The sequence below is a fragment of the Dermacentor andersoni genome, chromosome 2 (assembly GCF_023375885.2).
Source record: "Dermacentor andersoni chromosome 2, qqDerAnde1_hic_scaffold, whole genome shotgun sequence".
In the NCBI taxonomy this organism is placed as follows: Eukaryota; Metazoa; Arthropoda; class Arachnida; order Ixodida; family Ixodidae; genus Dermacentor; species Dermacentor andersoni.
In genome coordinates, this window is record NC_092815.1 from 104,182,154 (window position 1) to 104,208,734 (window position 26,581).

Below are 26,581 nucleotides of genomic sequence, written 5' to 3' on the forward strand. Positions count from 1 at the left end.
CCACGAAGATCAGACTCAGCAGAATAGTGGCAAACCCCAATAGCAAATCTGTGTGCGAAGCTTAATGCGTGTGGATTCGATACAGGTCTCTGGGAAAAAAAATTCTTAAGCAAGTGTTCGCAAGCGTCACGCTGCCGTTATCAGCAACGATTCCCGATGCCTGGAAATAACTCTGCATTCCACAACCTTAATATTTAAAAGTAATGAGAGGCATTTTAAGTGAAGTCTGTTCCCAAATGCAAAATTTACTGACTTAACTAAAGAAAACACGGGGAATGCGGGAGATGGAAATTCAAACCGATGAGCAAAACGAGAACATGGTGAAAGCAGGAGCTAAGGTTTCGACAAGTGGACTTGTTGAAGAAGGACTTGTCTTGAATAAGTGAACTTGCCTTGAAGAAGACAAGTCCACTTGTCGAAACGTTGGCTCCTGCTTTCACCTTGTTCTCGCTTTGCTCATTGACTTAACTAGGAGCGTTTCAAGGAATTAATGAATCCTGCTTTTTACGGTATTTCTATGCGTGATACGTTCGCGCGCTGTTCTCGGTGTACCTTGTTTCTGTTTAGTGAAAGTAATAACCAGGTAATGGGTAATATGTAGGCAAACATTTAACTGCATGGATTTATTGCGGCTTTTGCAGTAAAATGCAAGCGTTCTGTATATTATGAGTGTATTTTACGAGCAGCGCAAAATTTAGCCCACTGTCCTGAAATAGCTACAGACGCCACCAAGATCAAATTTATGAAAGATTTTGGAAAAGCTCTACCCCATAAGTGTGCTAAGTGAAATGGCTTCGGATGAAATACAACCTTTTCTCAAAAATGTTTTTGAACATGTGGCTGAAAGTTTTGTGAACCTTTTTTGCCATTTCGGTGGGACGAAAATGCGAAAAGGTGTACTTAGATTTAGGTGCACGTTAAAGAATCCCAGGCGGTGCAAATTTCCGGAGTCCCACACTATGGCGTGCCTCATAATCAGATCGTGGTTTTGGCACGCAAAACCCCGTAATTTAATTTAAATTAGCATTTTTTGCTATGTGTCCCAGTGCCCCGAGAGAACCCTATGCGCTACACGAAGTTTACATTTGCCTAAAATATTGGACACGCTATGGGTAACGCGTGCGCAAAATTCATAGCGTTTCACATGCTTACGTAATCTGCAATAAATTGCGTAACTTTTGCGATCAGCGCAACTGTTTTCGTGAACTCATTGCAGAACTACAAATGCTACCAAGCTAAAAGTCAGCAATAACAGGCCGACTACTATGGGAAATTTGTGTGCCAAGTGAAGTTTGTCTGAATTGAATACATATTTTGCAATAAATGTTCTTAAATAGTTTTTCCAAATGCCACGCTACCGTTTGCCAATGCCCAGAAATAACTCTGCATTACACTATCCTGATATCTACCAGTAATTAGGGGCATCTTATGTTGAATGTGCCCCAACAATTTTAACGTTACTGGCCTAATTAGGAGTGTTACAAAAAATTTATTCTGTTTTTTTATGGCGTCTCCATACGTGACACAACGTTCGCCCACGGTCCTCGGTGAGCTCAAGGAGGCACCTTGTTTCTGTTGAGTGAACGTAAGGGCCAAGTAATGGGTAATGCGTAGGAAAACTTCGAAGTGCGTGGGTTTGTTGCAGCTTTTGCAATAAATTACTTATGCAAGTGCTCTGGAGTTTTATAAGTGCTTTATGTGGGCGCAGAATTTAGCCCGTTTCTCTGGCAGAAGGACAGACGGCACCAAAATCAAATTTATCGAAAATGGGGGAAATGTTATGGTAAATGCTTGTGCGAAGTTAAATGCCCGTGAAATAAATACATCCCTTTCAAAAAAGCTGGGCAAGTGTTCGAAAGTATCATACAGCCGTTATCAGCTATGCTTCCCAATATACCAGCGATAACTCTATTTTATACCGAGTTTGTACTTACTGGAAACTGAGTTTATGTTTACTGGAAACCCCCCTGGGGTCATGTTCAGTGCAGCATGTGGCGAAACTGTAACTTCTCTGGCCAGATTAGAAGCGTTGCAAATAATTGCTGAACTCTCCTTTTTTTCTTTTTCGCTTATTTTTTATTAAGCGAGGTTTGTAGTGCGTTTCTATGTTGTCCTGGGTGAACTACTAAATGATAATCGTTTCGATTTGTTTAAAAGCAGCAACAGGTTATAGATAATATGTAAACAAAGTTTCAAATTTTTGGAGAAATTGCAGGCCTTAGCAGTAAATTGCCTATGCAGGATATAACCGGAGCGATATAACTGTGTTTTACGGTGAACTCGGAACTTAACATGCTGACCTGGGGGAATTCTAAACTGCAACAAGAAATGACATTCAGTAAAAATGAGATAATATTTTGGCTAATATTCTCGCAAAGCAAAACGCGTGTGGATGAACTACTGCATTTGTAATATATCTGTACCATGAGAACCGAATATGTTATATGCCCGAAGGTTTCAAAAAGATTAGGCATATATGGGCGCAACGTATTAAAGCGTCTGATTTATTTCCAAGCAACTGCAACTTTTTATCGAAACTCCTCGAAAGAAACAGCTTTTTCTGGAAATTGGGTTGTGATTCTGCAGGCTCAGACATGTCTCCAGTTCTTTTTTATTTCTTTTTTTGGCTGTCCTACGTGCACTAAAAACCATCAAGTCGTCAAATTTGACAAGACGAAAGTGGCGAGATACCCAGATCTCCAAGAACTCCAAAAAGATCGGAAGCCTCCAAAGAAGACTGTCTTGTAAAAATATATAGTAGTATCAAAATCTAGCCACAAAACAGCCATTTAAATGTATCACTGCAGGCAGTGTTTTCTCCAAATAATCCTTAATGCCGTCGCATAAATCGCACGTATTCATTATGGACTTGCCAATTGGACAAGACTCGACGGGAGCCCTTGTTCTTGTCAGGGGCACTGACGAAGACCAGTCCTCTGGATTAAACGCTGGCTTCAACCAGAGGCTTCCCTTGTATGACCACTGGTGATCCCTGTAAAGCTCCATCTTGCTATGAACGCCATTCTTGTTTGAATTACGACCATAGCAAGAGGTACCACATGTGAAAATCCAGACTGTACACAAACACAGTGCTATGGTCGCGTGGGTTCTGGCCAGAACTATATTGGCTACTCTGTTAGCCTGTTCTGATTCATATAGTCCCGACATCATCGCACGCTTTCGCAGTTCAGACTTCTATTCTCCACTGTCAGTAATATACACCAAGCACATTACCTATATGGTTAGCTTGTTTACGTTTGAAACCATTATCGGTGTTTAGTTTTCTTTTTTTCAATTGACATGAAAGTGATACAAAGAGATGTACTCACCCTAAAAGGCAGACAACTATTACTTTTCACATAACAGTAAGAATAATTTAAAAGAAAGGTATATTGCAAGATAAAAAAATAGCGCCATAGAGTCGAACATTGTAGAGCATACAGTGCCAAGAGATAAGAGTGAAGAACGAGGTGCATTTCACTCGCGTGGAGAACCACCGATGTGGTTCTCCACGGGAACCACAACCAGGCTTTATATAAAACGCTTCTGCCAGCTCTCAAGATGTTTTATCGTGGCTTCTTGGTGCGATGAATCTTGGCGCACAGGCGACACCTGCTTCCTTCCAGCAGGCTTGGCAGTGATCACGGTCATGGGTGCCTTCATTTTCTTTCTTTTTTTGTCGTTTTGGCCGTTTTGACCGTTGTCTATTGCACCTTTATGGGAGAGTTTTACGCAAAACATAAATAAACTCTCGTTTCTTTCGTTATGTTCGATTACCAGTTATTTGCTACGTCGTCGCGCCCGTATGCGCCGACAGTACGTAGGCTATAAAAATTGATGTCCGTAGCTTTTCGTATTTATTTGCTAATACACAGATGATCACCGTTACTAGGTGCCCTCCCCACACAAGGTACGACTATAAATACTCCAGAAATTGCTTCTAAACCAGGTGCCGAATTGTGCCTTAGCTGTTGTGTATGTATGCTGTGGTCGGTTACCAGTCGTTCATGAATTTGAGCGCATAGTCACCCAAAGCGGTACCATAATGCTTTAATGCTTTGCCTGGCAAGCTTTATCATTACGTACTATGGTGAATGAAGTATCTTTACCATGTTATACTTTTACAGTGGCATCGACCTGGGATATGATAAACGAAATGGCGCTCTTAAGTAAAATAATCCCTACTATATTGCTAGTAATTATAATACAGTTGTGCTAGTAGTGGTTCAACGTTTTGTAGTTCGCAACATTCGTAACGCTTGGTATACCTTTTCGTTAGTGTCTTTAGGAATCTTTACTAGGATTTTTTTATTTATTAAGGTTGCTACCACTGCCGTTACTACCTGCAGTTACTACCTAGGTAGTTAATACTGTGACAAAAATTTACTGCTGTAAAGTTAGTAACTACTATACGACCTTTTTTTTTTCTAAGAATGTGGAACGTATGCAGATGAGTAATAATGCTTTAAAATGTGTTTGCCGTAAGAATAGAAGTAATGCTTTATGCCACATTTAAGGCAGCAAATCTGCGGACGAATTCAACAGCATTTCCTTCGCAAGTGCTATTTGCCATTGGCCGGTCGCCTTGGCTATTCCTAAGTGAAGCATCACGATTGGCTGGATTTCATTTCCTTACAAAAAAAAAAAAAGATCTAGTATAAGAGCTCTTTGTGAATACCGGCCTATAACTTTTAAAAGAGAAAAAGAAAGTTAGAAATACAGTAAATGCACGCGCTTCACCAAATTAGAACGTAAGCACAGAATGCTGACAATCTGCAGCGTGTGTTATTCATGCCACCAAAGCCAGGCTGGTTTAAACAAGAAAGGTTAAGCACTCACCACACAACAAACCTAACTCACGAAACGATGGCTCAACTCAATCATGTATAACAAAACACGTGGCGAAGGTGCGTTTTCTCTTTCATCTTTTCTTTCTCAAAAGGGTTCCCTACCGTCCTCGGTTCTGCGTACTGATGAATAATTCAACGTGGACTGCATAAACAGCAGCCCGCAGTTCTTGATCGAGAGTGAGCGGTTGTAATAAACGTAGCGCCTCGTCGATAGCCTTGTTTATCTACTCTTTCGGCACCGGTTAGGAACCACTAAGCATTATTGTATGGAAGAGCAAAGCAGCCGGTGTGCTCTACCCGTCCCTGTTCAATACTGCAAACGTACCCGCAAAACGAGAGACAACGGGCCTTGCCTGCATCATCATCGATCTTCGCATGCAGAGCACTCAGAGACAATAGCGAGAGCGAGCGACAAGTCAGATGCTCCCAGCACTCGTTTCCTAGGGGAAGTGGACGCAGCATTTAATATGCAACAGGACGCCGGACAACGAACCTGCACACGGTTGCCAAAGCCCTACTTCCCCGCTGAAAAGTATGTTCTCAATTGAAAGCTGTTACGACGCGGGGTGGTGTGGACACTGGAAGCAAATTCAGTTTTACCTGGTCACACAGCGGGTTGAGGCATTGTACAAGTTTACTGATGAGGAAAGCGAGGGAAAATAACTAGAAGTTCAGTAACCTAAATTGTTCCGCTTTGATGCGGAACAATATCAGCGGAGGGAACCTGTCCTGATGCTGCCATAATGCGGAGACAACTAAGGTCGTGAAGGCAGATTTCCAGTGACAAAGCAGGCGTAGTGGTCGTACACCATTTTGTCTACTCAAGTAATCATTCTTCCATTAACTATCCACCGCTAGCTCATTTGCACTCGAATTCGCGCAACAGCGGAATTTCACGGCGCTTCTAGTTTAAACGTATTTATGGTTACAATGCCTGCCTGTTCCGTCCGGCATTAAGGCGAATGCGTGATGTAACGTAACTGGTAAGTTTTGGGGCGGGGTTAATGATACTTTGCATCTCTCCAAAGGGAGTGAAGCGTCCACTCAGAAGAAAAGAAAGCGTCGAAAGTGTTTTCCCAGTTCTGACGACAGGTGGCGCCACCGTTACCTCTTCGAAGTAAATATTGACAACAAGATGAGGCATGAGAATGCTGCAGCAAAAATCCGGAGACCACTCAGCACATCCTAACGGAATGCGAAAGGATTCATCCAGTGAGACCAGTAGGTAACGAACCCTCTTTAGAAGCGCTTGGAATTAAAGTGGACGGAAGCATCAACCAGACAGCAATCGAGATAAGCAAGAGACGTTTAGAGTATTGGCGGGAAAAAGGCAGGGAACGGATTGATACGACCGGGTCCGTTGCAAGGATAGTTAGCGGTACTGGGTAGATGGAGTTGTTTTGAAACCTTTATGGAGACTTATAACAAAATGCTAGAATGAAAAACATATATAGCATACTTGATTAACTCAAGCAGGCTAGGGCATTACTTGTCACCGCCCCGTTTAAAAGAAGATGCCAATAAATCATCATCATCATCGTCGTCATCATCATCACGAAAAATTCTGATTTTTCGTATATCGTAGCTCTCAACAGAGACTGGCTTCATTTCATTCTGTGCAAAATGGGTAATTACTGTATCAAAAAAGTAGCAGTGTCACCCGAAAGGCGATGCATGGATTGCGATAGCAAATTAGTTGACATATATACGAAGTAAAGATAGTAGCTTTATTGGCCGTATAAGTTCGGAAATATTAGCTTACTAACTGACTTAACAAGCACGGTGTCAGCGCGCACAGGCAAACATGAACACATCACACTCAATGACCGCGGACACTCGCTGTCAAAACGCTGGCGTGAGGAAGCGCGGCAGTAGCAACGAGCGCAGTGCCCTTCGTGCTGTCTGTCGCTTCAACACAAACAGCACACACAAAAGTATGAGCTGCCTGCAGATTGCTTTTAAGATATGGTGCGCGCGACCACACGCCGCCGCACGACGTACGCAGTTTTTCCGCTACGTCCGGTTCACAGATTGGTTGTTCTTGTCAAGCGTCGGTAAGAGGTATGGAATTCTTTCAACTAAATGGACGCGCGAATCCAGCTGTGGTCCCGTCGCGTAGTTGTGCCTGAAGGAATAATTCAGGGCCCGAAAATCCCGAGCCTCAAGTGAGAAAGTCTTCACCGCTTTCGTGAGATTTGGAGGGGCCACGTGTTTTACAGGAGCCTCGTTACATTGCCTAGACAGAGTTCTTTTCCCTCACGCATGGTATCCAAAACATTTGGCAGATGATATAGTATATTTACCATCGCGGAGAAAGAAAGCATGAACAGGCCGATTCGAGCTAGAATAGAAAAAATTCACCGACAATTACGACACACTCTAATGCGAAGTTTGAGCGCAGATCTATACGTGTTTTCATTTCAGGTGTCAATATTCTGTATTATGATCACATAGGTACACGCTTTGCATTAGGAAGAGAATGCCGTGAGTAGCGTGCTTTGTTTCCATACAGACGACGTGCGCTATTCTGGCGCCATATCGCAGCCATCGTCGTCGCACCGCCCGTTTTGAGTGGCACTACGCTTTTCTTCTCATGCTTTCGTTCCATCAACGACGACAGGAGCCCTTGGTCGCGGGGAAATTGTGCCACCAGTGTCTGCGGCGACAACACCCAAGGGAGCGTCACATCGATCCTTACTCGTAGAGGCTCGCCATCAACCCTTGCAGGAGCATTGATACACGTCATACACGCTGGTACCGCAGACTGAGCTCAGCAGCAGACGACGCGGACGAGTGTAGCCCTCCCCACTTCACGCCAACCAGGCCCCGTCCCCCGCCCCCTCCCCCGGAAACGCACATGAGATGGCCCACGCCACGGAGGAAGGAAACTAAGGAGAGGCCCTGACGTCACTCTTTGTGAAGCAAAAGTGAAGCCAGAATTTGGCGTTGCTCATGGCGATGCTCCGCCTTTTGGCCACCCTCCTTTCTTGTTTACATCTTTCGCGAAACCACGCCGCGCTGCGCGTGGTGTCGCGCGCTCGCGCAACATCTGGCAGAGCACGGTGCAGGTAACACAGCGCAACAAGACACGGTGACTAACGCAAACCCGCCCACTCAGCGCCTTTGCCACGGCCCGAAACCTACCAGAGCAACACGTGTGAGCGCTCAAAACCATAACAATGCCGCCATTGTGGCCCAAAAGGCGTGGCCATACAACAAAAAAATAAAAAAGCAGCAAGAAAATGAGAACCTACTACGTCATTTCCGCCACACTTTTCTCCTAGCGCGCGGAGGGGGTAAGGCCTCTCCTTAGTTTCCTTCCTCCGTGGCCCACGCGGTGGCGAATCCCATGCCGCCGCTAACTCAGCGCATGCGCAGGCCATTCCCCCTCCGCTCCTCCTCCACTTTCCGCCTCGTGGTTTCCTTGTAGCCTCCTCCTGCACTTTTCTCCTCGCGCGCTCTTCTTTCATCTGCCCCTGCGCTCCGCGTTCGTTTTCATCTTTCGCCTGTGCTCGTTCACTCCGTTACGAGGTATAACGCTGCTGAGGTACGCCGACGTTCAACAAGTGCCTTTGATTCGCTTCCTTCATCGCTAATCGCTTGCCGCACCTCTCATGGAATCGTATAGGACACGACCAAGATCTACCCGGTGAGCGGATGTGGTTTTCAAAACCATAATGAGGCTGCGCTGACACGCACGAAACTAAGTCAGCTGACAGTTTTACTTTCCCATCGTTCGCTAAGATCTTCTTCAGGAATAGCGACGACGGTCACTTTTCCGCTGCACTGGGCTGCGCAGTGGCGCGTTCGCCCATACGAGCTTGCGCGTCGTTAGATATAGGTATATATCCGTTCTATCGCCATGATGAACCTCGAGCCTTAGCCACATACATTTGGTGTATTTGGCATTTTTGGCGGAAAAGGCTTCCCGTCCCAACGTGGGTGCGGCCCGCGACCCCTGCCGACCACTAAACCAAGAGTGGGTGGGGAGGGGTCCCTCAGGACTCAATAAAGTTATTTCCTCCTCCTGTTCACTCGTTTCCTATAAAGCTGCAATTAGCTTTCCCCCACAATGCGCGGCGTATGGCATATCGATGTGCTAAACAGCAGCGCGTTTAGGTACCATAACGTAAACGCTACCCACCGACTTTGCTGTTCTGACTTGAATTTGAATTTTCTCGTTGGGCATTCACTTTTCCGCCAGAATGCCAAATACGCCAAATGTATGTGGCTAAGGGTCGAGGTTCATCATGGCGATAGAACGGATGTATACCTATATCTAACGACGCGCAAGCTCGTATGGGCGAACGCGCCACTGCGCAGCCCAGTGCAGCGCAAAAGCGACCGTCGTCGCTATTCCTGAAGGTCTTAGCGAACGATGGGAAAGTACAACTGTGAGCTGACTTAGTTTCGTGCGTGCCAGCGCAGCCTCATTATGGTTTTGAAAACCACATCCGCTCACCGGGTAGATCTTGGTCGTGTCCTATACGATTCCATGAGAGGTGCGGCAAGCGATTAGCGATGAAGGAAGCGAATCAAAGGCACTTGTTTATTTTCTTCTCAATAGACACTGCCGATGGCAGGTTGAAAGGTTTCGAATCGCTCCCTTAAAAAAAATGAGAAAAGAAAAGAAAATCTGAAAGAAAAGCCGTGCGACATCCGCAGTTCCAGGCGAATTCACAGCCGTACTTCGTTCATTACACGCGCAATTCCAGTCTTCGTAAAGGAAAAGGAAAATAAAATAGGAATAACGGGTGATTACAAGCGGTTCGGCCTATTGATTTATTTCTTGTTTGACATTTTTGCTGCGCAACAGCAAGGTTAGAGAGCGAAGGTTAATGAGGACGTTATGGCGCGAAAAAGAATAATACAAATGATGCGCTCTATTCCCCGTCTGTTAACATCTTGACCCGCACCGAAGCATCTCTAACACGCTCACTTCCCATTTTTATTGAACATATCAAGAATAGAAAGAAAGGAGATTGACTCGCCATCTCGGCCTTGCGGGAATGGATGTCCAGGGAAGCTGTTGAAAACTACCACTACATCTGCTGAGGCGTGTATGCAATGCTTTATTGCTTTAGAGTAATGGTAATTTAGAGTAATTGTAATAATGGGAGTAATTGTCATTTTGACAGAACGTCGCCGTTGGTAATTTTGCCATTTCTTTTTCCCTTTGCCGCTCCTATATGCCTGGTAGCGAAGCTTCCATAGAAGCCCATAGGATCAAAAATATAGCGGTTCAGCGGCGGTTCATGGCGCTTTGCACCATCTGCGTGACGAGGAAACACTTCTGGCGAAAGCATAAAATAATGTGACGCCATGTCCGGTAAAAACAGAATTGAGGTCATTTTGTTCTCGAAGGCGCGACACTTGTTTTGGTGGCCTGCCATCAGAGCTGTATGTTCAAATACGCCGCCATTCGACTTGATGGACGTTTCGAACTTTCAGCACGGAAAGCGATTCAGCAAAGCGTCAGCCATACCGGTGTCGAAATCGCACCCTGCACAGAGCATACTTTCTTTAGAGGGCGACGAAAGCTTTGGGTGTAGAGTGCTGACCCCATCGTTGGTCGCCAAGACCGACGACGAGGACAGCCGCACCAAGGCAGCTAAAGTATGCAAATTATCTGGCCATCGTAACTCGCTACTTTTGACTGATCAGGTTCAGCAGCCGATGAAACTACCCGCTCCATCAAATTCAGACAAACGTTGACAGGCAAAACAACACAACCTGTGAGGGGCCGTACTGTAACAGGTGAACTTTACGAGCGCGCCTTTCCGCACGCTTCAAGAGCTGCACTGCAATGCAAATGATAACGGTGTCCTATGGTGGGCTCTAAAAAAAGGTATTTACTAATAAAGATTAAGTAAGATAGCTCTGTCTTTTCTTTTCCCGCCACGCGTATATAAAATTCATTAGGAATTTTATTTCCCTTGAATAAACCAAATTGTGCCTCGTATTAATTAAAAAGCACTTTTTTTCTTTCCCAATGTTTGTTCCCTCCTCACATAGTCACGCTTCAATCGCTGCTCCAACAGCTTCGCTATAAAGCACTTCTAGTAACACTCCTCCCCCTCACCCGCTTGCAGTTTCTGTTGACGTGGTCAAAATTTTGAAGTGGTTTATCCCGCACGCACGCGGTAATATAAAAAGAAAGTTTTATCAGAAAGGCGATGCACTGGCAGCGTTATCAAGGTATATATATATATATATATATAGCAAATTAGTAGATAGCTGTACGAAGTAAGAATAGTAGCTTTATCGGCCGTATAAACTTGTAAACATTCGCTTACTAGCTAAATTAACAATGATATATGCGTAAGCGTGACTCAACGAGGACGTAGAAAGAAACAGACACACGGAGACAGCGCTGACCTTGTGTGCCTGCTTCTTTCTACGTCCTTGTTCAGTGGCGCTTACACATTCTATCATGGATTCAAACCAACTAGCCCGTCAACGTGTTTTAACTAAATTAACCAGCACTGTGTCCCGCGCGCACAGGTAAACATGAACACACATCCTTCGATGACAGCGGAAACTGTCTGTGAAAACACTGAAGTTGGGAATCGTGGCCGGAGCCGCGAGCCAATTGACTTCCGTGAATCTGTCGCTTCAATGCGTACGAAACGTCGAAAGCACAGCGCATATACGAAGCTACCGGCACTACGTGCACACTGCAAACATTGCACATTGCTTTGAAGACGAGGCCCGCGTGGTTGCGCGATTAAGCCACGACGCAGACCACGTCGCAGACACGAGCGCCGGCAACGCGTCCCTAAGGTGTCCGCCAAAGGCGTCTACCACGGCGTCCGCTATTCGCGTGGCCAACACCATAGTAGACGCCGCGCCTGGCTCCCCAGTGTACGAAGCAGTGGGTGAGGAGGACATCGAGGCACCGCAGCAGCCACCGGAGAAGAACGCCCCTACTCCCTCTCCTCACCCTCCCCTCGCGCACCACAGGAGAGGGGCATCCGGGCCGTGTTCCTCGCTCGCGCACGCGAGATTGAACCGCGTTCGCCGGCTCACCTCACACGCTCACTCATACGGAACCTCACGGCGACGACAAAAATGCGCCTGGAGTGTCCATGTAATTGCTATCGCAATAAAAGAAAGGAACACGTATCATACTGTGCCGGCCCTGTTGCAGTGATAAAGTTCAAAAGCTTAATCTGTTACGGTTAATTTTCTACTTCTTTTTCACATCCACGTGCGTGCCTGAAGTTTTGCGTGAAAGTTCAAATGGCGATATTCTCGTGAGTATCCGCAGTCAGCTTGTGTAAGTAGCGGCACTAACGTTAGTCATGATCGCGGTGTCCCTTACTACGCTAAAATGCACTGAGCTCCGCACCTCGGTCATGATATTGTGTTTCTGTTCTTAAATTTCTGTTCTACAGACTGCTGTTCAGCCTAAGCAACGATTCATCCTAATTTCTTCACGGCGGTAGCGGTTTCCGGAAGTTGCATGCAAATTCGCCAGTTCTTCCCCGAAGTGTCGGCGTAACTCGTGATGCTTCCAGAAAATATCGCTCTTATATAGACACTGCGTTCTAATTATACGGTACACTGTAGCTCTTGAATAATTCAAGATTGTGCCGAAACTGGAAGCTTCTGTAATAGCGCAGCCAAGGAACTCCACTGGATGACGGACGTGATCGTGGAGCACGCCAGGAAGTTTGCGTGTTAAGGGTACGTGTAAAACGAGCGTCAGCCCCGAGGTGATTTCCCTTCGGTAAAAGAGACTGGCGAAACAACTTTCAACACATTGACATTGACGATTCTTTGCTTTCTTCGTAAACTCGAGCAGACAGTCCATGTGAGATCAGGAAAAAGTTCTCTAAAAATCCGGCACACCGGCGAGTGTTTAGCTACACACGCAATTTGGTTTCCCGCAGTACTTATTCTCCAGGTGAAAAAGTTACCGAGAGGATCGTATTTTTACGATAACAATCGTAGTTCGATAACAATCGATCGTATTTGCGATAACATGAGACAACCAGAAAGAAGCACTTAAAAATTAAATTACCAGCATTGTTAATTGAAATGTACAATTTATAAGAAAAAGAGAGAAAAAAGTGGACGAAAAAGAATTCTTCGATGGCGGGAGCCCAACTTTCGAATGACGCGCGCGATGCTTCATTATACGCCAAGCTACGGTGGCAGTGTTTCTACTGCACTCATTAATTTTAAAGTGAAAGCTTTCCTTGCCGCGAACTTGCGATTTCGCCGTGGCGGTGCTCCGAGGAAACACATGACGTCACAACGCGCACCTCGCCACGGATATTTCTCTCTCTCTCTTGCTCCCTAGTCACTACCGCGCATGCGCCACTAGTAGCACCGAGCCACAGGTGTTCCGCCGCTGCGCAGCACCGCGCCTTTCCGCTGCCGCCGTTTGGTATGACGTCAAACCGCGTTCCTCGTTGTTGCGCACGCCTCGGCTCGCTTCGCCAGCAGCGTCGCATGCCTGATAACATGTCGGAGGATTGAAAAGGAGAGCTCGCGTGTGCCGAAACCACAGTTGAGGTGGCAGTATGGACGGCGACAATTATGATAAGCAGGAGGAGGCCTGGAATCGACGTCGGAACGAGATGAAGAGGAAACAAATCGCCCAGGAAACAGGTGAACAGCGCGCCGAACGACTGGCTAAACGCCGCAGCATAGCTAGACAACCAGATTAACCTGGACTTGCAATTAAGATTAACCAAGGATAACCATGCTATGCCTTAGCTTTCGCTACGTATATCCTGGCATAGCCGAGCTAAGCCACTGCCAATTTTTCTGGTTACATTGTACCAGCCGACCCAACTATAAACCCCCGAACAACTGCACATTTTGCTGCTTTGTGCAGCTTTGTGTGCTGTTGCTGTCGTGTCTTCCGTATGCATGGCTCGGATGACGCGAGAGCAACGCGAGGAGGATTATTAGCCCCGGAGAGTGAGCTCAAAAAAACAAAGCAGACCAGCAGAGATGTAACAGCTATTAAGGCGCAAGCTAGGAATTCGCTCATGCCTCGTGACGTTGGAAAAAAAAAACAGAAATAAAGATAAAAATTTGGAAGACGCTTAAGCTTCGCGTTTAGAGGGGAACGCGATAACGTTCAAAGGCTCCTTACTGCTTTTCATGCTTCTCGGCAACTGCAGTTTATGTAACCATAACGTTTACCGCGAAACGCTGGCCGCGGACGCTATGCACGAAGGTGAGCTTTCCGATAGAAACGCGGCCTCTTGCGTCGGTCGATCTCCTGTTATCGTCTCGCACTTTCAATATTTCAGTCTGAGAAGAACTAACATAAAGGACATGCGCTGTCGGTATTTTTTTCTATCACATTTGTTTGTGGGCTGCCGTTCTCAAAATTCGGAGGAATAACTTTGTAAAGAATGAAAGATAAGATATGAGCAACTTTGCTGGTAGAGAAGTGGTTGGGCATGCCTGGTTCGGTACTACTTTCGAACCACGCACACTCAACTTTGCTGATCAAATAATTGACTTTACAAAACTTCCTTTTGCCGAAGCGACGTCCAACGCCGACGCCAGATTTCTGCTACACGGGCTCCTTAACGCTGTCGCTCTAAAGGCACGACGGCTGTTTTGAACGCACCGCTGAAATTGTGCATGGAGCACAGGGTACGTTCTCGTGGCTGGCACCCAGCTGAGAGGCACTAAACGACAATAGATTTGAGCTGTATGGAGCCGGCCATAGCTTACTTAAAGGAATTTCGAGGAATAGTCTGCGGAGAAACAAGAAGCGGAGGGCATGAAAATGTGCAGCTGTCTTTTTTTTTCCACTGCAAAACAACATAGGTCTGCTCGTTTTCTTCTTTGCTAATCAATATAGACCCGGCGTTCACCCGCGGCCTCATGAAAACTATAGGCTCTACCGCCATTTGCAATCCACTTCGTCATTCAATGATGTCGCGGCTTCTTCCACAGCCCGTAATGGCCCCGCTCTCGATCAAAACGAGCGACATTACCGCCTATGAGTGCTGCAGTGGTCCGCAACATAGGAAGTTGGCATCGTCTATACGCCAATAGGGGGCCGCCCTCCGACCGCGTTTCACCCTAGATTTTTTTTCTACCACGTACTGCTATGCGCTTGTAAGGAAGCCATGGTGCTTAGATGAGCAACACAGCTGCTGCTCATCCGGCCTTCGACACGCTAAATTATCAAATTCAAGTGTACAAATAAATACAAAGTACAAATACGAATATTGTTTCGCAAATAGTATCAGTGCCCATGCACTCATGGCACGCGAAAGATGCAATTCTTGGTAAGCGGCCTTTATCTGGAGAAATCAATCAAACAGGAACGGTTGTACGCACCATGCTTCGGGCAAGAGCTAGCATATGTGTTTCGTATTTGATATCCCCCTGAACACGACACGCTCAGACTCTGCAGGAAATACCATTGAAGCTTTGCTTCTACTTGAACTCTTGCTCCTAACGGTGTCACACACGAAGTGAAGACACTTCAAGGGGAACGGGTAAACAGATGTACAAGACAGTGCTGGTGAAAATATGTGTCAGCTCAGTCTTGTAACAAAATCCTGAATTTTGACACAATTCTATCTAACAGTGGCTTATAGAAGATCGGAATTTCCACCTCCTCCGTCCATTTCTGTTGCGCGGCTGGCACTGTTACGCAATGCGGGCTGCGCGTGCTTTAAATTCACTTTTTGCCAGGAAATATCGATGGCGTCCTCGAAAACTACCGGCTCTTTGCTTGCGCTCAATGCGTTCTAGCTTTACGGCTTAGCGGCGAAACTGCATACTCAACTACAGCGCGAACAAGTCAGAAGGAACACAAAGGAAAGACGACAGTGCACGAGCGCTGACACAAAAAGTGTGCCTGTGTCATTGGCCCGACTTGCCCGACTTGCTGCGTTAAGCGCCTAATCGCCTAATCAGTGTCATCATTGCTTCAATAGGGGGCAATGTAGTAGTTAAGGAAGTCCTCGGAAATATTCCGACTACTCACGCCTGGGCAAAAAAAAAACTACTTTTGTTGGCGACCACCAGAATAGCTCGCGCAAAACTCAAGACGGAGCACAAAGGGAACCTGCGGTATAGTGCCAGTATGGCAATGACGTCACACTAAGGCTGGCGCACAGTAGTGCAACGACTTGAAAGCAGAGAAGCGTGTGTAATTAGTCGCCGATACAATGTACACAGCCTGGAGCTTTAATTAAACAGGATCGAAGGAGTGCCAATGTATTCAGTGGAAGAGGCAGTCCAGCCATTAATTAGGCCCAAGCAAGTTGGCCCATGGAACGCTTTGAATTGAATCAAAGGTGCTGCGCTCATAGAACACAAAGTGTCGGTAAGAGGAAATTTATTAGGCGCAGGTTGCTGTACGTGTGTTGGCACATGTCTCGTCGTTATTTAAAGAGGGCCCGCGCAATTATAGCGGCAGGCAATCGGGCTGTCTCTCTGGAGGGCACTGCGTCTTTGTCTTGTTCCCGACAGACGGAAACTGTTCTGTCGTTTCATGTCTATCGCGTTTCGGCGAAAAAAATTCTGATTTGTTGCTTATTCGAACGTGTCTAACCGTTTGGGCACTCACGAACAAGTTTTGAATGCCCTTGCGCGACTAGGGGAGCCGTTATGAAGTGCTCTCCAGTCTCAGCCTTAACGTATAGTACACGGGCGTTTGTGCAACGCAGCCTTGGCGACTCGCCACCTAACACTTCACCCGGTGCCTTTAATTTTGTTACAACCACTAAGTCACAGCGGTTGGCACCATTTTTACCATCTGTCGAAAACGGAACGGGCCAGTGAAATGGTGCTGATGTTCAGAATAAATGAAGTTGAACTCTCAAAGTTCATCTATTAAGTGGCAGATAGCTCGGCCTGAGGTTGAGTATACTCTAGCCTGCCACTCTGCCCAAGGAAAAAATGGAGAAAGAGAGAGAGAGAGAGAGAGAGTTATGGATTGTGACGATGTGCACTGAGGGCGTGAATAGCTTGTCAGATGGACCTGTCACAGCCGCGAAGCCAATACCCTCGCTGCGCGGGAAGTGAGAAATGTGCACGAACTGTTCTGTAACTGAGAAGAGAGGGAGGGAAGCGAGCAAATGGCAGGCAGTTTAATCAGACACGCTTCCGGTTTGCTACCCTGCATTGGGTCAAGTGGATATAGAGACAAAAGAGAAGGGAGATAGAGGGCAGCGAAATAGTACTAGTTGCTCGCACTCTGGAAGATGCGCGCAGCAAGTCTGTAAATGGTCACAGAGACTTGTCGACTTCAGGTTTTGCAGCAACCATGGGCGCGCGCCAGGAACACGCGCGGGCACAGTTCAAGGACATTCGTTTAGGAAAAAGCATCCAGTGGGCATCATGCTCACTGCAACGACTTGAGTAAGCAGTCGACTGTCGGTTTCGGAGAGGGTATCAGCCAGCCTGTGCCGTTTGCTTCCAGCCTTTGGGCAAACGCACAAGAACGAGGTGCACTGTTTATGGTATGTCGCAACAATGAAAGTTTGGGAGAGTCCGCACATTGAAGTAGATGCCTGTATTGTTGGATAGATGTCCCACCTCATTATTATTATTATTATTATTATTATTATTATTATTATTATTATTATTATTATTATTATTATTATTATTATTCATGTAAACACATCTAAACATTACAAAAGGGAAAAAAGAAGTGGGCTAGCAACTGTCTCCCAATAGGGACACCACAGCCACCCGAATGAAGAGAAAACAAAGAAAATAGGAAGATAAGAGGAATAACATGAAGACAGGAAAAAAAGGAAGAAGAATGCACAACACATGACATCACACGCATAGTATAGGAGCATATCAGACGAAATTCTAGTTCCGTGGCTGAGCGAAATTCCGCAGAACAGCTTTCGTTAGCCTCATGTCGACTCGGAGCACGGCCTTTCGAAAGCAATGAATCATTAAGCGTAGTTCGAGCGAAGTTAATCGCAGGCTGTGAACAACGCACTACCGTAGGACGTTCAAAAAGTAGATAATATGCGTGTTAGGTAAGCAGCCCTGACAAGTTTCACACAGTGATTCCGTCACTAGGCAAAATTTGAAACACTCCAAACACATTTCTTTGTTTCCCTTTTGTTCACCATCACTTAGGTATCTTGGGTTTTACGGTGATGATATGACAGAGACTGCTGGTATACAGTGTAGAAGGTGAGAACGTTAAACCGGAGGTTTGACGTAAGAACTAGTGTTTCAGGCTGACATCCTAAATACTTGCAATGTATTTCTAACACGTCAGTTCGCCGAAAGAAAATGAAGTTTGTTATGCCAGACCAGCGTCATTCAATCCGTTTGCATACAGGCTTGCCCAAGTAGATCTACACTGATTTCATTACATGAAGAAAGAAATAACTTCGGTTAGTTTTGGTTACCTGTAAAAGAAAGCTGTAAGTCAAACCCTTGTCCTGTCTGCTTCAGCATTCTTATCGAATTTATTCTCGTTCCTTTGTTTTCGTCTCAATAAGGTTTTGATGATATGAGAGTTTGGATACCATACTGAAAAACTCTTACGAAACTCGTGCTCTGCCTCCATTTTACTGCGTGAACTTGGGCCTAACTCCGCTTCGGTCTTCCTGGGCTCCCGGGTATTAGGTCCTCACATAATTTATGCAGCCGGCGGCTTATCTACACGGGGTCAAGCAATTAAACCAGCACAGGCTCGCCTCTGTATATGCTTAGCTGAAGTTTGAAAAGAACGGATGCTGATGCAGCCCGGTGTTTTCCGGAACATTTGCGCCGGAGTTTCGATTACATCGCTAGGTGCCCCAAACTTGTGGGCGTAAGAGCGGTCACCGAATCTCGCAAAGAAGAAAGTTTAAACGAGGCTTGTTTCGTACGTCTTTCTTTCTTTCTTTCTTTCTTTCTTTCTTTCTTTCTTTCTTTCAAGAGACTAAAGAGCAATGTAATAAGGCCCGGCGTCCACGGTGCCTGTTCAGCGTGCAGAACGCATTGAGCTGAAACTGTCCACCTGGCAAAGAAGCACACGAAAGGAGTAATCCTGAGCGTCACAGAAACGGGCTGAGCATAGGTTTCGGTACACCCAGAGAACTTGAGAAAATTGATTAACTTAGAAAACTTATGAGCTAAAGTTGTCCACGTGGGGTCTTGTTGTATTTCGTAATTAACATCTGGTCGAGCATTCCTGCCTGTTATCCTCTCCCTCGAACTTCCTCTCTCTGTTCCACGTTAGACATCGCCTGTCTCTCAAAGGACGACATAGGCAGCAGCCTCATGTATGAATTTCGCCGTGTAATAGTCAAGACGTAGCATGCGCTTAAGTCAGAAGAGTAAAAATGAAAGGAAACAAAGGCATCTTTTCTTTTTTTTTTTTTTGCCCGCTAAACCGGCGGTTTTTTTTTTCGGTTTTTTTTTTTTTTGCGCATGGAATTTTTAGCAATGGCCCGTGGTAAAAAGCGCAATTCCAATCCAAGAACAGCATTACTCCAAGAGGGGGACATCACTTGAAACAACATCGCGAGAAACAAAAGTGCGTAATGGACTGATTAACGAAATTCGCTAATTAAGTTCCTAATTAATTGCTTTACGCCACATAATGCAACTTACGAATTGTAACCGGTCAGTTCGCAAGGCCTGTCAACTTGGAACAAATTGTTAGAGCGTGCGACGAAGTGCTGCATTGGTTTTCCAGCTATTGATACGCTTCAATGAATCGAACGGCGTTTTGTTAAAAGGGTAAGTGGAAAAACCGTCAATTTATAGTGCACATTTGATGGCGCTTATCTAGAAACCAGCGTCAGCACCATAATTCGTTACAAAAGGCTAGGCCTTGAAAGTCCACCGACTACAATTCGTAAATTTCGATATGTACTATATTATATTAGTTAGAAGCTTTCTTAATCAGACTTTCTTGATTAGTCAATTCTGCGCATCGACTTACTCTGCAAGTAATGTCCCCCTCTTTAAGCAATGAAGTTGAAAAAATGGAATTGTGCTGTCTGCCTTAGACAATTAAAAAAAATTGTATAGCCTATAAACACACTTGGTATTAGTGGCAGGTCATTCGACAGGTAATGTGCACTTTGCTAAAGCTATGTTGCACAAACTTGAAGAAGTAGGGTGAATAAATGTAGCGTGCGTTTTGAAAAGTAAACGTGTTTGAGAAGTAAACGTGTTCGAAACGTAAACGTCTGTGAAAAGTAAATGTGTTTGAAAAGTAAAGGAAACAAAGGGGCCAGCGCCGATTTGTCGCTTGTTGTATACGATCTATACGCCTATGTAGTCCTCATGTGGTCCTGCGCAAGACACCGGGGCCGTTCCACTTCAGCAAGCTAGGTTGCGGCTATCCATTAAAAGGACACGCCGTGGTCGCTCAGTGGCTATGGTGTTGGGCTGCTGAGCACGAGGTCGCGGGATCGAATCCCGGCCACGGCGGCCGCATTTCGATGGGGCGAAATGCGAAAACACCCGTGTACTTAGATTTAGGTGCACGTTAAAGAACCCCAGGTGGTCGAAATTTCCAGAGTCCTCCACTACGGCGTGCCTCATAATCAGAAAGTGGTTTTGGCACGTAAAACCCCATAATTTTAACCCATTAAAAGGCGCAATGTAAATAAAGTCGCGACAAGCGGAAGGGGGTGTAAGCGCAACGCGGCATTATTCGCAAGAAACAAACTCTTCTAGAACGAGTTCTCCTGTTTGTAGGGCTTCATTTTTGAACGCTCTTCGCTACAACTTTCCCGGCGGGACGAACTGTATTGAATGTAGGTTAAAGCACGATATTACAAGATTTCAAATGCGCCGTTTTCCCTCTCGTATTACTCTCTTGCCGAACTCGCCTAGTTCACCACGCGTGTCAGTATAGCAAGACAATCACGTCACTTTCGACGCCGCGTCGTTCTGAAACCTCGCAGCTCTCCAAAGTCAAGTTTTCCAGCAGAATCAATAACGGCTAATATCTCAGGCATGCTTCGGAGAGAACTTCGAGTGCAAATGTGCTGAGTCAATTCATGCTGATAGGTATAAGCGATCGCGGCATGTTCGTAGTAACGTACCGAAGTGCCCGTGCAACAAAGAGAAAAACGCATTTAACTTGGCGCTTTTATTTAAATGTAGCTGGTATCGGCATCATTGTAGCAACTTGCTTACGTTTGCAGCGCTTTTCTTTCTCTAGCGGCGGGCGATGTATGCATGAGAAGAAAACGGGCAAGGCAATTGAGTTCCGCTACGCCAGCAGCTGCCGCTTGCAAGAGTGAAGATTGAACAAATCGAACATTGGGCAGCAACGAAGGAAAAAGAAAAAGACATACGGGGGAAGGCTGCAGCAATGCACAAAATAATAAATCCTGTACGATGACTCCTCCTCGTGAAGAAAGGGGGTTAGCCGAGGGGCCCGATTTTTATTAATCCTATCATGAGAAGCCAAGAAAGACATCAAGGAAAACATAGGAGAAATTACTTGTACTTACAAACTGAATTAAAGAAATGATACATTAATGGCAATGAAAGTGCCAGTGCTACCGCTAATTGGTTAGAGCATCGCACGCGTAATGCGATGACGTGGGATCGTTCCTCACCTGGGGCAAGTTGTTTTTTTCATCCACTTTCATTGCCATTAATGTATCATTTCTTTAATTCAGTTTGTAAGTGCAAGTAATTTCCCCTATGTTTTCCTTGGTGTATTTGTTTATTGGCTTCTCATGATATGATTCCTCCTCGTGCCACATTTGTTTCTCCTGTATGCTATCGAAGCCCTCGGAGAAGTCTCTTATTCATAATAATGGGCCTGCAACTTATGCTCTGATTTTCTTGCCGCTGTAGCCCAGCCTTCTTGCGCCCTTATACTGCCTGCAACGTCAAACAACGTGAGTAGACGTATTTCCCTGACAGAGATACTCGTTTTGATTGTTTAATGCCCGCAGTACTGAAATACATGAACCTCTTTTAGGATATGATGACGCAATTTTCCACGTATATGGGGGAGGGGGTGGGGGGAGTTTGGCTTCCCCCTTAAGATGCGCTCAATAGCGTAGCCATGGGCTGGCAAACCGGGCACGGGACCCCCCCCCCCCTCCCCCAAGTTTGCGTTAGCGTGTGTCCTGGCAGTGGACGTACAAAGATGATGATGATGATGATGATGATGCGGCCTTCTCAGAACCACCTCCCCCCACTCACCTTGCCCGTCTCTGGTCAAGTAGCTGCCCCCCTCTACCCCCCGAAAAAAATTTTCTGGATACGCCACTGGATGCGTCACGACATATTCCACACACATTCAATTTATACGAGTATATCCGCCTCAATAGCTTTTCATAATTGAGAACACTGCGTCGATCGAATTGTTCGTGATTACAAAAAAGAAAAGGAGTTTACAAACAGCGTTTGCAGGTATAGCTATGTAGGGCTAACTGGAGTTCAGATGCAGACATTGGAAGCAAGATTGAGTGTTGGCATGTGCGAAGCTGTTGTTGAACGATGCCTGTGACACGGCCTGCCGTGAGGGAACACTGGGTCAGGTTGTTAACAGGTCTTGATTTGGGACAAATTGCCGGCCCCTACAGCGTCAAATCGGTACTCGGAACTTTTTTTCATGATACCCGGGGCAAAATCGGCAATATCCGGGACGGTCTGGCACAAACTATGCGGTACGCGTGGGAAAGCTAACCTCTCCGGGTGTGTCTAGGTGATTCCGCAATCCTCGCGGGCAGTACCTCACGACTGCGCGTGCGTGCGGCGTGCTGGCGATTCGGGCACTCGAAAAGCGCCGCATTCGTCATTCCTCGTATTAATCATCGCTCCGTCCTCTCCGCCCCAGAGAGAAAGAAACGCTCGGGGCGCCCAGGCACCAGTTCTCAAGGCCCGCGCATCAGACATTGCGTGTCTCGAGCACGCGACAGTCGGAATGCGGGCCGCCGGACGCACGGCAGTCGTGACGCCTTGGCTTTCGGCGCAGCTGAGCTGCTCTTGTTTATCGCCGCGCACACCTATCGAACGAACACGAGAAGAGCACGCGCCGCTGTCTCTCTGCTAACCACCGCGATGTTGCAACTGTCGTCGTGAGTTTAAATTTTCCATACCACTCCAGACAGACGTGACCCTTTTCTCTTCTTTCTTTTCGTTTTCTTTCTTTTCTCTGGAACGTGCACTTGTTGGACACGCTCACGTGGATTGCCCAAAGTCAGATGCCCGCGGCGGCGCCCTCGCACTGGCGGTAGCTACGCTGTTCTGCATCTTTGAGCTAACCTGATATCCTCCTCTTCCTCCGCCCCTTCTCCGCCCCCGCCACGCTTTCGGCTCGCACTTTCACCTTCCCGGCTCTTCTTCGTCTGGGCGAATGCGGGGGAATTTCGCCATGTCCTCCTGTCTCGCAGAGGCCTTCGTGTTCTCTCGAGATTACGCCATGTTTTGGACTCCTCTAATTGCCGAAATACGAGACGCGTCTCAGAACTTAGAATCGCTCAGAACTTAGTGCTCCTGTGGATGGGGAAGATTTCTTCTCTTTTTACTTTCCTAATATTAACTGTGTTAAGAAGATGGTGGCGCCTTTAGGTAGCGCCAGAAACTCCTGTGCCATAACAAGTGTGCACTATAAATTGCATAAGGATAAGGAGGGAAAGGGGGAGGGCGAACTGTTCAGGCTTCTGTACTAGACGCACCTTCGAATCACGGTATGTATGTATGTATGTATGTATGTATGTATGTATGTATGTATGTATGTGTGTATGTATGTATGTATGTATGTATGTATGTATGTATGTATGTATGTATGTATGTATGTATGTATGTATGTATGTATGTATGTATGTATGTATGTATGTATGTATGTATGTATGTATGTATGTATGTATGTATGTACGTATGTATGTACGTATGTATGTATGTATGTATGTATGTATGTTCTGCAGCTCAAAACTATCAAAGATATTGACTTAATAACGAAACCACAATGGCTGTGCAAACGACATGTTTTATGTGACCGTGTCATTTTTATTGTGATCTGTGCTTCGCGAGTCGCTAACTAAACGATATAGTTACTGTCTTGTACTTATGCGACTGTTAATTCGTGTTCACGGAAGGAATAATCGACGAAAATAAGTTTCATTTCAGAAGAGTAAATGACGGAAAGCTCGTCTGTTCATCTACATATTAAGTCGACTTTATATGGATATTAAAATGGGAGCTGATGTTTCAAGCAAGACAACATTACTACGACAAGGTGGTGCAAATGTTATCCACGTTCTCACAGGGTGAGTTGAACTACCTGTAGTGCTAGCTCTTCTCATCAGAAACTTAGTTAAATCAAAGGTACAGATAATAATTTTGTGGAAACGCGCGAAAATAAGCGTGTAACGAATGAACAAACTTTCCACACAGGACTATAAAATGACGCCTTGAGACACGATGCTCAGCACTTCCTGCAATAAGTTTGCCGTTTCTATTCAGTTCACAAAGAGCGTCACCCGCAATTAATTGTTTTTCTGTTTCTTCGACTGATCAGTATTATGAAGATATGTTGTAGAAACCGCCAGAATATCACACGGCGGCTCTAATTAGCATCGTGCATGCATAAGAACAACCAAATATGACTTGCGAAATCTAGGATACTTGCATAATATTTCTTAACCTAGGAGTTAGATACTACACAACGTGATAGTTACCTGCTCGGAGACCTTCATGGTTTTGTCTTGTTTTTTATTCTCTTCTCTAGAATATGTGTTGCGGAACAATGTTCCATTGAGAAAAAGAGAAGAGCAGAAATTTCCGATAATCACGAACACATCTATGTGAGCTTACAAGCATAGGCCTAATCACTTTCGCTTTTATTACGTTAGGGCTTTTCTGTCTGATCCTTATCAAAAAACTACACTTCAAGGGATAAAGACGTAAACGTTCACGTGTCTGCAAACGTGAGCTCCAAACAAGGGCCATGCACCACAATATTGTACACGCTTATTTTTACAAGCTCGGCCCCTTCAAAGATAGCAAATACTCACCTTGTCGTTTCGGGGAGTTTTTCTTCCTCTCGAGAAACCGACTCCAGAGTCGTTGAAAGTTGGACTGCTCGATGACTGCTTCATGGCTTTTCGCATCGGGACCTGCGACGATGCGGAAATTTCTGTTTCTGTGCCCAAGCCACTGCGTAGTCGTAGAAGGATATAATTGATTTTAAAGAGAATGTTTTTATTTTTGCCCTTCCATCAATTTTCGCGGTCGGCGGTGGTCGGACTTTCACCTTCGACACGAAGGCGCCGATGCAACGTGCGCGTGCTCTGGTGCAACCGATGTGCGTGTCGCGTCCACCGCCGAAAGTCGAATTCTTTGAGACGAACGTGCTGCGGCGAGAGTTTTCGAGCGTCTGAATGTTTACATGTGCTGTGGGGGAGGCGCCTCGGCCGGGGCAGCCCTCCTCTTCTTCCGCCCCCCCCCCCTTTTTCCCCCGTGGCGGATGCGAGAGGAGGAATATGGGAGTCCCGTTCCACGCAGGCTCGCGCGACACTGGAGACAGCACACATATTACGAATAGGCTTATACGTATAGCCGCATATACTAACGCTACAAAAGTGCTGGTATAACGCCCATTTTCCCTGCGGGATTAAACAATGAAGCAACGAACGGTACCTACATAGATATTCCTGCAACAAATATACGACTACAAGCGCGCCATGTCTTCAACAAAGTGAAAGCTTTCTGGAAGCGTTAGGCTATTCGCCTGCATTGAGAATCATCGTCGGTCGTTTCCGCACGATTATTTTCTCTATCCGTTCTACGAAGCAAAAAAATCTGCAGCAAGCTTTAAGCAATGGGCAACAAAACAACTCTTGTGACCTATAACTGCTGCAGCATTTGCGGTGTACTCCTCTATAGCAAAAGGTACCGGATATGATTCTCGGCAGTGGCAGCCGAATTAGTCCAGAGGCGATATATGAAAAAACAATGCTCTTGGACGTAGAGCGATGCACTGAGATTTGGATAAACTCTATGGATATTGAAGTATTCGTACGGTGGATCTGAAAGGCTATGTCGAGTTTTGGGACCTTAAAGTTCACCAGGGAATCATCTGTTTTCGTTCATATTTATTTATTTATTTATTAGTTGCAGCCTCTTTATTTTGCTCATGCCATGGGCCATTAACAATACGAAGATAAGAGAAAAACACGCTATCTTCATCGACAAACGAAAATACAACTGGGGCATTATAATGGACATTTGGTCAAGTTAGTTGTTTAAATTGGTCAACGAGACATCTAGAAAAATATGAAGATGCACATGCGTATGTGTGTGCCCAATCTTTTGGTCGTGTCTCGCTGTCCCAGGTATCTCGCAACGCCAAGCGGAGGCAAGAATCAATTTTCATTATTAAAACAGCGGTTCGACATAAAACAGACAATTTACAGGAAAGTTTGAGATATTAAATTAAATTGTGGGGTTTTGCGTGCCAAAACCACAACCTGATTATGAGGCACGCCGTAGTGAGCGACTCCGGAAATTTGGACCACCTGGGGTTCTTTGACGTGCACCTAAATCTGGGTACACGGGTGTTTTCGCATTTCGCCCCCATCGATATGCGGCCACCGTGGCCGGGAGTTTGAGATATCGGCTTCAGCAGCTGGCCCTCTAGCCTGCTGCTCTTGCATGCACTGCCCCTCATCAGCTATTCCGCTTCTCGCCTATCGAACAAGAAATCAAAGCGAGAGAACAGATGCATAAAAGTGATTAGAAGTGAACATATTAGGGTATACAGATGCGTTAATGAATCACCCAATCTCATTCCATGCAAA

General features: G+C 45.8%; 1 protein-coding gene across 2 annotated transcripts in view; it reads left to right on the forward strand.

Moving 5' to 3' along the window:
* The window catches only part of LOC126541931 (UPF0764 protein C16orf89 homolog), a 114,126-nt gene that overhangs the window by 21,220 nt on the left and 66,325 nt on the right, over positions 1 to 26,581 (forward strand). The window contains exon 1 of one of the 2 annotated variants that reach the window (XM_055076696.1): positions 13,345 to 13,469. The exons of the other annotated variant lie outside the window; for it this stretch is intronic. Within the exon in view, the coding sequence (XP_054932671.1) occupies positions 13,382 to 13,469 (88 nt within the window). The 5' untranslated portion in view covers positions 13,345 to 13,381. Of the gene's footprint in view, positions 1 to 13,344; positions 13,470 to 26,581 lie in introns of those variants that run through there. 2 annotated transcript variants of the gene reach the window in all.